This window comes from Pseudorasbora parva, chromosome 13, assembly GCF_024679245.1.
Source record: "Pseudorasbora parva isolate DD20220531a chromosome 13, ASM2467924v1, whole genome shotgun sequence".
Classification (NCBI taxonomy): domain Eukaryota; kingdom Metazoa; phylum Chordata; class Actinopteri; order Cypriniformes; family Gobionidae; genus Pseudorasbora; species Pseudorasbora parva.
Genome location: NC_090184.1, coordinates 32,931,142 through 32,946,234, shown reverse-complemented (window position 1 = coordinate 32,946,234; position 15,093 = coordinate 32,931,142). Strand labels below are relative to the sequence as shown.

Here is a 15,093-nt window from a genome sequence, read left to right as displayed (position 1 = left end):
TTTCTCTATCTGGAGAAAGAAGACCTGCAACTTCCCCACATAATAGTCACAGTATAACTCATGTGACTAACAACCATTTTCTTTATGGCTAGTCTGATATTTTTAATATCAGAGGCAGAGAAAAGAGATATAGACCAGCTATCCAATACATAGGACAACATTCAAGACAAAACATTTATATGTGACTTTTCACATGAATAATCTCTGAAATTGTGATAAATTAACAGTACGTCAGTGAGATAAACTCGAAACAGCAATTTGAGTTTGACTATGCAAACAGCAGTAGTGATTTACAGTCAGCAGCTACAAAGTTCTCTGTGGCACATAATGATCGATATGTCGGTCCAATAAATGATCGTAAATATTGAATATATCTTTATGCTGAAAGGATCAATATAGAGAACTTGATTCAAGGGCCTATTTGTTGATCCAGCCAACTGGACAGAAGTGGACAGATACAGCGTTCAGGTGAGTAAAGCTGTATATCTATACATCTGCTGGTTTAATACTAAGGAATTATTCCTTGTTCAACAATGAAACCATTATTATTATCATCAGCTTACTGAGATTGCAATTAATCCTTGATAGCCCGTCTCCTAATAGCATCCTGGAGCTCATCTGTTAAAAACAAAACAATAGTAAGTAGCAGGAAATCTTGCTCTGATTCAAAAGTAAAAGAGTTTTGAGATGGCTCAAAACAAAAAATAAATTGTTCTTACTCATGTCAACACTAAGCTCACGCTTGGAAAGATTCAGAGGCAAGCCTGACAAACTGTTGCTTCGGGAAGGTGTTTTACCGTAGCCAGGAGGTACCAAAGCTTTTCTTTGACAATCTACATCAAAGCAGAACACATTATAATGGTTTTCTTTGAGATCATTGGTAACAAAATCTAGAGATCCACACAACATAACACTGGGGAAGTGATCAAAGCGCTGGAATGACCATTTGGAATGAATGCTTCATATTTGAACCAAGAGATATCAAACTTGCTCTGACAAAATGTATAAAGCAGTTCATCATTACAAGATCCCCCCACATCATCTCTGATGATAAGACATCACAATTTCAGGCTGGACAACAACCTCTCAAAAACAATTCATATTGAACTCACCTGAACTGGTATTTAGGTCTACTACAGGCACTGAATTCTGATGCGGCAAATACCGCTCTGCTAAAACAAAAGACCATCATCAGAATAACATCTGGAAGTCTTTCTCTTATGCTCACCAAGGTGGGATTTTCTAAAGAACAGCATTTTTTAAAAATAGAAATTAACAAAATGCCTTTCACTTTTGCTCAACTGAATGCATAATTGCTGAATACAAGCATTGGCTTCTTACTGACATTTAAACAGTAGTGTATTACACAACCACAAGGCAACTTCTAAAAAAAAAAAAGAAACGCTGGAATGGAAAATTGGAATGGCTATTCGTGTTACCTGGAGGACGTAAGACAGGAGGTCTCGTACATGCGGCCTCATCCACTTCATAATCTCCAGTATCTGGAAAACAAAAATGTACTCAACAGGATCAACAGCATGCATTAGATACGCAATTTAAAATGATTCATCTAAGTAAATCCAATTGAAATATACACTGAAAGAAGCTCTATGAAGTGTATAAAGACTCACCTGAGAAATTGAGGTATTCGTTTACATGTGTGATTGGTTCTGAACTGGACCCGAGATTCCTTGTGACTAAACATACACACCAAGATTTATTTATTTTCCCTCTACATTTCATATTTTCTAAAAGTAAAGTTGAGCATTAAAAGAATGGTACACCCAAATATGAAAATGATCCTATAATGAACTCGCCTTCAAGCCATCCTAGGTCTATATGACGCTTTCAGATGAGTACAATCAGAGTTATGTTAAATAAAGCATTATACTGTAATGGCAGCTTAAAATTTGGAAACCAAAAAAGTGCATCCATCCATTATAAAAGTAATCAATACAGCTCCGGAGGTATAATGAAGCAAATCGATTGGTTTTTATAAGAAAAATATCTAGCTTCCAACTAATTAAACTTACAAAGAAAGTCTAGCACCTCTCACAGTTTAAAATGCTTACACTATTTCCCAAATCAGCCAGTTAACTTGAATATGGAAGGTGGTCCACCAGAAGCTCGATATTTTACTGTAGAACGTGTTAAAAATATGGATATTTGTCTTAAAAATAAACAATCGCTTTGCATCAGAAGGCCTTTTTTAACCCCCCGGGGCCATATGAATTACTTTTATAATGGATGGATACACTTTTTTTGGAGTTAAAATTTTGGGCTGCCGTTCATTGCCATTATAATGCTTGGAAGAGCCAGGACATTTTTTAATATAACTCTGATTGTATTCGTCTGAAAGAAGAATGTCATATATAGCTAGGATGGCTTGAGGGCAAGTAAATCATGGGGTCATTTTCATTTTTGGATGAGCTATCCATTTAAACCAATACAATGTTTAACAGTTAAAGGGTTAGTTCACCCAAAAATGAAATTGATGTCATTATTGACTCTCCCTAATCTCGTTCCACACTCGTAAGACCTCCGTTCATCTTCACACACAGTTTAAGATATTTTATATTTAGTCTGAGAGTGTATAAAAGTGTATGCACACTTTACCGTCCATGTCCAGAAAGATAATAAAAACATCATCAAAGTAGTCCATATGAGACATCAGTTAGTTAATTAGAATCTCTTGAAGCATCGAAAATACATTTTGGTCCAAAAATAACAAAAACTACGACTTTATACAGCATTTTCTTCTTTTCCTTGTTTGTGTTCAATCCTCAAATAAAGATTCAAACGGTTATGAATCAGTGAATCGATCAATGATTCGGATCGCCAGTGTCACGTGATTTCAGCAGTTTGGCATGCGATCCGAATCATTGATCGATTCACTGATTCGCAACCATTTGAATTTTTATTTGAGGTTTGAACACAAACAAAGAAGGAAAGACAACGCTGAATAAAGTCGAAGTTTTTGTTATTTTTGGACCAAAATGTATTTACAATGCTTCAAGAGATTCGAATTAACCAACTGATGTCACATATGGACTACTTTGATGTTTTTATTCCCTTTCTGGACATGGACAGTAAAGTGTGTATACACTTGCATACGCTCTCGGACTAAACATAAAATATCTTAAACTGTGTTCCGAAGATGTCTTATGGGTGTGGAAGGACATTGGGGTGAGTCATTAATGACATCAATTAAATTTTTGGGTGAACGAACCCTTTAAAGATGATGGTAAAGATGTATTACCTGGTTTAGGGGGTGGGACCGGAGGAATAGGCGAAGGAGCATTTCTGAGACAATGTTCACTGATCTCACCATTTTCTTCATTGGGCTTAACAATTACTGAGCGAGAAAAAAAATAAGAATAGTATAGATCAGGTCTATTGAACTAGATTGTGTGAGGTTGGCAGTTATTTCTCCCAGAATGCTTTCCTTTGTTGAAATAAAGTAATACATTATATTATTATTATTTGCTACAAAACTCTAATGCCTGCCCAGCTTTGTGGAGAATGTGTCTCTCAATTGTCAAACATTCAACTTTAAAATATACAATAGAAACAATGCTAGCCTTCATTAAGTCAGAAAAAGAGAGAAGGAAAACCACCAGTTTCAAATAGAATGGAATGACAAGTATTAGTTCACAAAACAGAACAAACTAGTTCTCAACCAGTGTGTTTGTTATGCAAAGAGACCATTTTCATATTTTCAGCTCCGGCATTAGTCTGATTTTCGGTGTTATGGACAAGTTTTGCACTTTTTGGATGATTTGTACATGTTTTATATAAAATGAACATTATTTTTGTCTGAATTTCCCGCTGGGTGGAAATGTTTTTCATGGGGGAAAAAAGCTTGAAACACTTATGTAAATAATTTTGGTTTAAACATGGCCAGACAAATAAAACAAAACCAAAAAGAACTTGAAGACCAAATATTTATAACCAGCAGAACAAATAAACCTGTATTTATATGTGTGTGTGTGTATGTGTGTGGGCCTGTTTATGTGGTTTATGAGGACACAAATTTGTATGACTACATGGGTATTACACTGGTATTACACTATAAATGTGGTTTATGAGGACATATCAAATGTCCTCATAATTCAAATGGCCTTAAAAACACACTAAATGATGTTTTTTTTGAGAAAGTAAAAATGCAGAATGTTTCCTGTGATGGGTAGGTTTAGGGGCAGGGGCAGTGTAAGGGGATAGAAAATACGGTTTGTACAGTATAAAAGCCATTACGCCTATGGAGAGTCCCTGTAAACCACATAGACCAACGTGTGTGTGTGTGTGTGTGTGTGTGTGTGTGTGTGTAACATTAACATTTTGGTTTTATTCTATAAACTACTGACTACATTTTTCCCAAATACCAAATAAAAAATATTGTAATTTAGAGCATTTATTTGCTGAAAGCAACAACTGGTCAAAATAACAAAAAAGATACTGTGTTGTCAGACCTTCAAATAATGGAAAGAAAATAAGTTCATATTCATTTTTAAACAACACAATACTAATGTTTTAACTTAGGAAGAGTTCAGAAATCAATATTTGGTGGAATAACCCTGATTTCGAATCACAGCTTTCATGCTTCTTGGTATGCTCTCCACCAGTCTCTCACATTGATGTTGGGTGACTTTATGCCACTACTGTTGCAAAAATTCTTGGATTTGCTTGGATTTGTTTTATGGCTTGTGACCATGTATCTGCCTCTTAATAACATTCCAGAGGTTTTCAATGGGGTTCATGTCTGGAGATTGGGCTGGCATGGAGGCATGGAGGATTGTCCTGCTAAAAAAAAACAGTCCTCAGAGTTGGGGAACATTGTCAGAGCAGAAGGAAGCAAGTTTTCTTCCAGGACACCCTTGTACGTGGTTTGATTCATGAGTCCTTCACAAAGACAAATCTGCGCGAGTCCAGCCTTGGCGGTCATGAGTTGGCTGTCATTCACCGGAATGGAGAGTCGTTTTCGCCCTCTGCCGGTCTGTAGTTTTGTTGTCCCCAATGTCTGCTGCTTGACCTTGTTTTTATAAACCACTGTCTTTGAAATTTTAAGGATGGAAGCAACCTGACCCTCACTGTATCCCTCTGCCAGTAAAGCCAGAATTGAACCCTTCTCTTCCTCACTCAAAACTGTCCTTTTCAACTTTTTTGGCATGGTCGAGTTATTTTTTAATTCCAATTACTTTTGAGGTAGTATTACTAGCACCATTTTTGCCATCCAGCTGGTTATACTGCAAGAGGATAGTGATGACCAGAGAAGTGTTTTTTTTTCTTTCTTTTTTTTTCTTATTAAATAATATTCAGTTCAGGTGATCACCTAATCAGCACCTCATTCAGTGAAATTATTTTAATTAAAATCTAAAAAATTTCCAGAGCGCTATATAATATTATTTATATACAGGTCCTTCTCAAAAAAATTGCATATTGTGATAAAAGTTCATTATTTTCCATAATGTAATGATAAAAATTTAACTTTCATATATTTTAGATTCATTGCACACCAACTGAAATATTTCAGGTCTTTTGTTGTTTTAATACTGATGATTTTGGCATACAGCTCATGAAAACCCAAAATTCCAAAAAATTAGCATATTTCATCCGACCAATAAAATAAAAGTGTTTTTAATACAAAAAAAGTCAACCTTCAAATAATTATGTTCAGTTATGCACTCAATACTTGGTCAGGAATCCTTTTGCAGAAATGAATGCTTCAATGCGGCGTGGCATGGAGGCGATCAGCCTGTGGCACTGCTGAGGTGTTATGGAGGCCCAGGATGCTTCGATAGCGGCCTTAAGCTCATCCGTTGGGTCTAGCGTACCTCAACTTTCTCTTCACAATATCCCACAGATTCTCTATGGGGTTCAGGTCAGGAGAGTTGGCAGGCCAATTGAGCACAGTAATACCATGGTCAGTAAACCATTTACCAGTGGTTTTGGCACTGTGAGCAGGTGCCAGGTCATGCTGAAAAACGAAATCATCTCCATAAAGCTTTTCAGCAGATGGAAGCATGAAGTGTTCCAAAATCTCCTGATAGCTAGCTGCATTGACCCTGCCCTTGATAAAACATAGTGGACCAACACCAGCAGCTGACATGGCACCCCAGACCATCACTGACTGTGGGTACTTGACACTGGACTTCAGGCATTTTGGCATTTCCTTCTCCCCAGTCTTCCTCCAGACTCTGGCACCTTGATTTCTGAATGACATGCAAAATTTGCTTTCATCCGAAAAAAGTACTTTTGACCAGTGAGCAACAGTCCAGTGCTGCTTCTCTGTAGCCCAAAAGTGGCTTGACCTGGGGAATGCAGCACCTGTAGCCCATTTCCTGCACACGCCTGTGCACGGTGGCTCTGGATGTTTCTACTCCAGACTCAGTCTACTGCTTCCGCAGGTCCCCCAAGGTCTAGAATCGGTATTTCTCCACAATCTTCCTCAGGGTCCGGTCAACTCTTCTCGTTGTGCAGTTTTTTTTGCCACACTTTTTCCTTCCCACAGACTTCCCACTGAGGTGCCTTGATACAGCACTCTGGGAACAGCCTATTTGTTCAGAAATTTCTTTCTGTGCCTTACCCTCTTGCTTGAGGGTGTCAATGATGGCCTTCTGGACAGCAGTCAGGTCGGCAGTCTTACCCATGATTGCGGTTTTGAGTAATGAACCAGGCTGGGAGTTTTTAAAAGCCTCAGGAATCTTTTGCAGGTGTTTAGGGTTAATTAGTTGATTCAGATGATTAGGTTAATAGCTCGTTTAGAGAACCTTTTCATGATGTGCAAATTTTTTGAGAATTTTGGGTTTTCATGAGCTGTATGCCAAAATCATCAGTATTAAAACAATAAAAGACCTGAAATATTTCAGTTGGTGTGCAATGAATCTAAAATATTTACATTTTTATCATTACATTATGGAAAATAATGAACTTTAACACATTATGCAAATTTTTTGAGAAGGATCTGTTTGTTGCCTCTGCTTATTAAGCTGAGATGGGAGAAAGTATACTTAACATCAAAAATTATATATATAAATAAATAAATACATAAATTATATATATATATATATATATATATATATATATATATATATATATATATATATATATATATATATATATATATAAACACACACAGTATAATGTCTGTATGTTTAAACAGCAATCTGACCTTAATGTGTAGTTCAAATAATATAGTAAATTTTTTGTCAGCCAACTGGAAACCCATAGTGAACGTGGTTTCAACCGGTTCCTAGATCAACATGCTTGTTGATCCAGGAACATTCCAACAATCTAATCAGATTTAAAGTATAGGTTTACAATTGATGTCAAGTTTAGGTTTACAACAATGGTTTTGGGTTTCTACACCCTTCTTCTTCACCTCTCATTTCCCTCTGATTTTAGAAATAAGTTATGGGTAGAGGTTGAGACTGTTAGGAGTTAGAGTTAGGGCTGGCTGATTATGAACAGGAATTTTGATCCAGGAACATGTCTTAGCAAAACCATGGTGCCCGGAAACCCATGTCTAAACGTTTGTCAATCATTCTTTTTGTGGCCTCTACAAATTTCTGTGACGTATAAAGATTTGAATCATAATCTACATATCATTCTTTCATAGTGTTGTAAACATTTTCTAGATTGATGATTCATACCAACAAGTATGTCAGTCTGGCTGACAAACAAGATTTTTCTTAAATACTTTCCAAAAAACACAGATAGTCTCTTACCAATATTTTTCTCATAGTGTTCCTCCATTAGAAAAGGCACCAAAACCCCACTGGTCTTCTCCACCAGGCAGGTAACGACGTCATGCAGGGTGGGACAGGTGATCTGTGTGTTTGTGAACATGGTGTGTGAACAGATTATCTGATATATCAGTACACATACCACAGTAAATGATTTGAGTACGGCGATAACCTAGAAGTGGTCCATGTCTGATCCTTGGAAAATCTTTTACCACTAAATACACAACAACACACATGACCAGTGATAAGCAATAACTTGTGTCAGATGGCATTGAATGCAGTTTTTATTCCTTGAGATCAAAAACTTAACAAATGAAAAAGGAAGGAAATTCTATGGTATGGTTTTCTGGTATAAAAGACTAGAGATAGGGCTGCTCAGAACGCAAATAAACACATCTAAAGTGGTAAATGCCAATTAATGTTTAATGTATAACACCTCAGCTGTACTGATTCACTGTGGCTGATTCCCAAAACTTACCCATAAAGCTTTTTCTTATCAGAACTTCCTCTTTGCTTTCAGAGCAATCACACCTTAAGCATTTCACAAGAGCTCGGAGTTCACACAAAATTGAGAGCATGTAGAAAGTTAAATGAATCCTTAGATGTTCTGAGAGTCTTCCTATGAGTCTCAAGCTTTTATTGGGCATATTGTGAACATAATCTAATATTTATCACAGGCTTTTAATGTGATTTGAAAATGAAAGTATTACTTACAGGAGTCTCGAGGGCAATGGCGAATCCTCCTTCGGGCCTCCGAGACACACGATAATGTTTGAATACTGATCTGCTGGACGCAAGAGGATATTCATTCTTTACAAATACAACTATATTAAGTTTTAATCAAGCAGGACTTCCCAGAATATGCAGACTATGTGTAACATGTTTTATTCCTCAGACCATGATGCAAAGTTCAAGACCACTGAACCAGATTGAGGAGCAATTCAGAAGGTAAAGATAATTACAATTTTGAGATCTCGAGGGCATAAAGCAATCTCCGTTAATGCATTTGCAAGCTGTCTGCCCAGCAAATTGATTCTGTACTGAGTACAGATGAGATGAGAGTGTGAGTTTTACCCATTAATATCTTGGCGAGTTGTGAGAGCGAAAGATGTCCCATCATGACCTGGTCGCAGCAATAGGTTTCCCCGATCAGAGTTCCTTTCCAATAAGATTTCTGCTTCGACGCGAGTGACGTTCTGATAACACCTGCACAAAGCATCATTATATTTTTACATAGCAGGCATTATTATTTCACTATGTTCACACGCATATCAGAAACTGCAAGAAAGCTCTTTAAGGTCACCATGAAACAGAAGTTGCGATACTTTTTCCCTCCTCTTGAATTAAAGATTATGAGGGCATGTGAATAAAAAAATTATGAGCACAGATAAATAATTTATAATAAATACTGCAATATCCCTTTTGATTTCATGTAGACTTTAAGACACAAAAGCAGTGTTCTATGTAAACCCTACTATATGCTGTGCCACCAGTAAGCTGTTTTCTGTCACTTTAGTAGCCCAGTGAATCTTAAAAATTTGTTTACAGACCATATAAGCCACGTTTAGAAAACCAAGTGCATTAAACTGCTTTCTCTCAAGCCAATGTCATGCTAGACTTTGAACATGCAGTTTCTCTGAACACTTCAACAGAAGTGACTTCATGCTGCAAAGTCTTTTTGAATACATAAATGCAATACATGAATTAAAAAAAAACTCACTATGTAAAAATATGACGTCATGTCACGCATCTGAGTATGAACGGATATCAAAGGAACAAAAAGTTGTGTCAACCCTTTTAATCCTTTAAATGGCATAAGGAAAATAAAAATATTGTTTTAGAACGCATTTTCGAATGCATGCAAACATGTTCACTTACAGAACAATACATTATTAATAGTGACTGCCACAGTCAAAAATAATGAGTGTTTTCCTACTTGTTTTCCCAAACACTCTCCCCCATCTGCCATTGGTCAGTCAAAAAGATAGCACCGCCCCAGACTAACACCATCGGTTGAGCTAATGTTGCTGTGTTGGGTTGGTCAACTAGTGGTGTGAGTTCAGAGCGGGACTATCCGTTTGTTGCCTCTGCTTATTAAGCTGAGATGGGAGAAAGTATACTTAACATCAAAAACATTACACACATTACCTTTACTCTTTAACATTACATTAGCACTAATAAAGCGAGTGGTTTTAACTTACGAAGGCATGTCTGACACAACAGAAACATAATGGTCAGAATCCTGGGGTGGCGGTGGGGTTGAAAGTAGCTGCTGTCTCTTTGTCTCTTTCTCAATTATTTCCTTCATCATGTGAATCTGGCCAGGCAGCAGGTTCAGAGAAGTTGGCACAGATAGCTGAAGGACAGAAACAGTGAAAATTATTGTTCAGAATTTATCTGAATGTGTATGGGTACATTTAATTCAGCTCCCTAGGACCCTGACTCGCTACACATCGGGACACTGATGGCTATTTCCGGCGATATGGCAACATCCTCGTTGTACAACATCTCTACTAGCATTTATGAACAGCAGAAATATCTTTTTGACATTGTGTTTATATAATTTAAAAGTACATTTTAATAAATACTTGATTGTTACATATCCCTGCAATATGGCAGCCGTAAATTAATTATAAATGTTAGCTAGATTAGGTTCATTACCTGTCTAGCTATGTTTATGTAGCCTAGAAATCTAGACGCACCCTAGCGGCAGCAAATCTAATCTGCCCGCGAGTATCGTCTAGCAACTCTCAATACACTTCTGAGCTGTAAACGCCAAACTCTGGTCGGGCCAATCAAATCTTGTATAGAGTCGGTGGGCGGGGCTTAACATAATGACAACGGCCGAGTTGCGCTTGCGTGCTTCTAGTAAACACAGAAACTGGCGAACGGCGGTCTTTCTAATCAGCTTTGACCACGACTCTGGAAGACTTGGAGTTAAGCTTTTCTCTGAGAAAAGAACAAAGAACGGCACTGAAGTCATTCTTAAAAAGGGAAGATGTGTTCGGAGTTTTGCTGACTGGATATGGCTAAAGTTTAATCTTTCAGCTAGTTCTGCTTCACCTTCGTTGCTCTGGTTGGTTGTAGCGCTATCCTATCGCGTGCAGAGGGAGTTTGAAAGACAACCGTTTATCTTGCCCCTCGGATTGAGCCCTGTCAATGGTGAGTTTCCAGACCAAACATCTTGATATGTAGTCAGTTGGCACAAGAATTTCCATGAGCATCGATGCTTCTAGTTTTTCACAATGCATTATGGGACTTTTTAGGGAGTAAATATTTCAGTGCACTGGAATGATTTTGCGATTGAGACAGCCCTTAAAATGGCCGACTCCATCATCAGTGCCCTGACTACTGAACTAGGGAGCTGATTGGAAGCACCCTATGACATGTACAAAGGACTGTTTTTGGTGGTACATGCTGACAAACAAAAAAAAAAAAAATACAGAGATGTACTGACATTTCATCACATAATTGCAAGAGAAAAAGTCTCTGGTTTGGCAAACATTGACCTTGGATATCAAAAAAAAAAAAAGTGATAAGATGAGAAGATCAGAAATCACCACCCAATTAACAGCATTATAGATGAATAAAACTTAGACACCATTGTATACTAATGATTCTAATTTTTTTTTAAATCACAACTGACCGTAGAAACTGAGAGCATAAAGCCTTTCCACAGTTCTCGCGCCTCAAGGCTAGGCACCTGAGAAAACATAGATAAAGGAGGAAAATGCATGATATTAAGTGTGTATTACCAGATTTAAATAACTCAAAGTTAAACAGCTATATTCAGGTATTGCAGTAAATCAAAGGCAGATTAGTTTTGCAGAATTGTGCAGTGTGCCAACACTTTTAATCACTTAAATGACATAAGGAAAATGCTAAAAGCCCTACAATCATCTTGATGTCTTCATTTTTCATGTGCAGAGTGAATCCAGCGGCATTCAGGTTTCGGTCACGACAGCAGTCATCTGACACTGAGATGAGGTCAGAGAGATCCAGCTTCTCTATATACTGCATTCACAAGCACAAGCAAACAGTTGATGCACAAATAATCCATTCTCTATGTAGACAAGCATGTATACAAACAAACAGCCTTCAGAACTGCAAGCTTGCATTTAAATACATTTATGCCAATATACATACAGTATGTAATAAAATGCACACACATATCAAACTTATTTTCTAGTATTTATGTTAAACAGTAAACTTAAAAAGCAGTGTGTAAAAACACTTACAACACTGTCTTTGGTGTTATTAAAGAAAAAGAGTGTATTTCCACATAAACTGGTCCAGAGCTTACGACCCCTCTGTGAAAAGAAAAATAAATATTTAGTAAATAACTACTGAACAATCATACATATTGCTTATTCATTTCACATCATAACATTTGTACGAATTTACTCTCTCAAATTTTGTGTTTTCACAAACTGAATATGTTTGGCAATGGTTCGCGTTGACAAAATGTTTGCAAATTATTAATTGAGTTAATGCTAACAAATAATTACTTTAGTTTATTCATAAAAACATACGTGTGTAAAGACTGAATCTGTATGAATGAAGAAAATGATGGAACATAATTTTCTTCCGAAAGAACAGTTCAGAAAAAACACTTGACCCAGAGGAGGGATTATATTTTATTCTATTTCATTTCATTTGAACCAGTTCCCTTCCAGTCTTTTTATCTTCTTAATCCCAAACTATTAGTGTCCCAAAAAGTGTTATTATGCAAACCATGCTGACTTAGTAAATCATGAACCAATAAAAGTAAATGTGATGAGCTCTATCAACAGGATGTAAGCGAAGACCTCATTTGTGAACAAGAAAATCTACTTTACTAAAAATATCTTTACAATGCAAATCATTTATCTGTAGTGTTTGATCTGTATGCAAGTATGCCACCAGACCAGTTTTTTGTTGACATTTCCACGTTTTGTAGGAAAACAGTTCTCATGTTACAACAGACACTTGTGTGACACTTTTGATGACGACAGAAAATTCACTACACCTGCTTTCTTAAAGATCACTGGTCACATCTTTATATTAGGTGTCTTCACTATTTACTTGCATTACAAGTAGGTGTGTTGACTGTTTGCTTATATTCAAATGTAAAGCATTTGTTAGAACCCTGACTCACTACATACATGGGGACACCGAAGGCTCTATTTCTGGCGACAATGTCCTATTCGTACAACGTCTCTAGTCATTTATGAACAACAGCAGCAGAGATATTTTCTGACATTGTGGTTATGAAATTTAAAAGTACATTATGATTGTTCCATGTTAGCTATATTATGTTCCTTTCATGTCTAGCTGTATGTTTATTCTGAAACATAATAATACCATTTTGTTTTGCTTGTCATGATGTGTAGTGATTTGGCTCATGAGATTATATTTTGAGGGGACATGAGCAAAAGTTATAAAATGTAAAGCCTTTACAAGAACATTCTGTGTCCATAAATACTGTTCTGCAATTGCAAAATGTACATGTTAGGGTCACTGTGGGACTCAAATAAACAGCGTATGAATATGACATTTCCTGTTTCTATGACTAAAATAAAAAATTAAAAGTCAAATAAAATGTTACTATATACACTGGGGTTCAAATTAAGATGCATTTGTCTGCAACGCTTTACAATAAGGTTTCATTTATTAACTACATTAGAATGGACAACACTTCTACGGCATTTATTCATCTAAGTCAATTTTAACATTTATTTATACGTTTTTAAAATCAAAAGCTGTATTTGTTAAAATGAGTTAATGTACTGTTAAAAAACATGAACAAACAATGAACAACTGTATTTATATTAACTAACATTAACAAAGATGAATAAAACAGATGGCTTACTGTTTATTATGTAGCCTATTAGCTAAAGTTAACAAATGAGACCTTATTGTAAAGTGTTTAAAGTACCCATATTTTAAAGTACAACAGAAAATACAGATAGGTATAACTAGCAGATTTACAGCTTTATACATTATAGTATATTTCAAAATATGTAGGCCCAGATAGACATAAAATGTATATGTTCGAGATTAGTCAAGAGTCTGTTTGTGCCATTTAGAGAGGGATGACCCTTCTGAAATACTTAGATAAAAGCTGATTCAATATTTACAGTAAACCTACCAATGTGTGACAATAAAAGATAGTAACCAATGGTCCTGGTCCATGGTAAACTCTAACTTAAGGCCAGTAAATTGAATAAGTTCCTTCCATGAAAACTGGAGATTTCAAATTATTTTAAGTTATTGGGTAATATCTAATGAGCTTGTTCAAAAAAAAAAAAAATTTGACTGAATGCATCTGACTAAATTGAGTTAGTTACACTGATACATTATTTTAAGTAGCCGATTTAGTAAAAACTAAACAAAAAAAAGTTAAGGTAAAAGCTTGTCACTTTTTACACTGTATAAAACCCAAATCAAATATGATGAAAATAACCCTGTTTACAAAAACATCTTAAACTACCCCAAACTGGATTCATTCTTTCGGCGGATTAAAACCTCTTATTAATGGCTTAAACTCTCTCACCTTGTCTTTGATGGATTTCTTTTCCATAAAACCTTCGTGATAACATGTTGGCAGCTGAGATCTCACTCGTCTATAGCGATTTGCTGTTGCCATAAGTACATAAATTACACTCCCGCCAACTGCAAACTTCTCACAAAACAATTGAAATGTTTGAAAGAAGACGCTTCACTGTCCACCTGCACGTTTAATGCGTTATTAAACTGCCAAATACATCACAAAGTTCACGCGCTAAAGCTTTATAAAAAGTTAGTGACGAACAGAAACCCTGAAAACTGGAAGGAAAAAAAAGATTGTGAAGAGTTCTACGTGCTGCCTTTCTATCTCCCACCCCCTTGCCTGTAAACAGGTGAGTCAGGTGCTCTCGAGTGTTGCTGGAAGGCATGAAACTAAGTCCCGCCCATTGAGAAGAAATGGCCATGCTAGCCGCAGAGACAACAAAATCATAACCGCAGGCAAGTAAACGAAACCAAACGAGGAAATACCCCAGATTAAAATGCTATGGAAAAAAGATGTACTTCTTGTTATTCCTTATTCCTTAAGCCTTTTAAAAAAGGCATCACAAAAGTGTTACGTCACTGTATTACGCAATGTATGTAGAATATGTTGCAAAGATATATCTTTATATATATATACATATGTGTATATACACATTCTAATGTATGTTCAGTTCTTTTGGGTTGATGTAGAATATTTATTTAATATGTTAAGTGCAACCAAAATTAACATAAAGAAAAGAGATGCTATTTTTTATGACAAAAAAGATAGGCTATAGAAAAGAGTCTTGCTTGTTTATTAAATCTTATAATATTACTTGGC

At 36.2% G+C, this 15,093-nt stretch overlaps 1 protein-coding gene across 3 annotated transcripts; it reads right to left on the bottom strand.

Annotated features, from left to right (window-relative positions):
• Window position 1: 1 nt before the first annotated feature.
• Window positions 2–14,639, bottom strand: stap2b (signal transducing adaptor family member 2b). Of its 3 annotated transcripts, none has more exons than XM_067414011.1 (14): window positions 14,278–14,639; window positions 11,981–12,052; window positions 11,637–11,756; window positions 11,389–11,445; window positions 9,944–10,098; window positions 8,817–8,948; window positions 8,457–8,529; window positions 7,725–7,827; window positions 3,260–3,355; window positions 1,632–1,697; window positions 1,440–1,502; window positions 1,113–1,172; window positions 720–833; window positions 2–618 (listed from the first exon to the last, which is right to left on the bottom strand). In XM_067414011.1, the coding sequence occupies exons 1-14, from the start codon at window positions 14,368–14,370 to the stop codon at window positions 575–577; spliced, it is 1,248 nt and encodes a 415-aa protein (XP_067270112.1). In that variant the 5' UTR covers window positions 14,371–14,639; the 3' UTR covers window positions 2–574. The 3 variants fall into 3 exon arrangements, with proteins under 3 accessions (XP_067270112.1, XP_067270114.1, XP_067270113.1); XM_067414013.1 differs by having other exon boundaries at window positions 6–618; window positions 1,113–1,169; XM_067414012.1 differs by having other exon boundaries at window positions 10–618; window positions 8,457–8,526; window positions 14,278–14,638.
• Window positions 14,640–15,093: the final 454 nt, after the last annotated feature.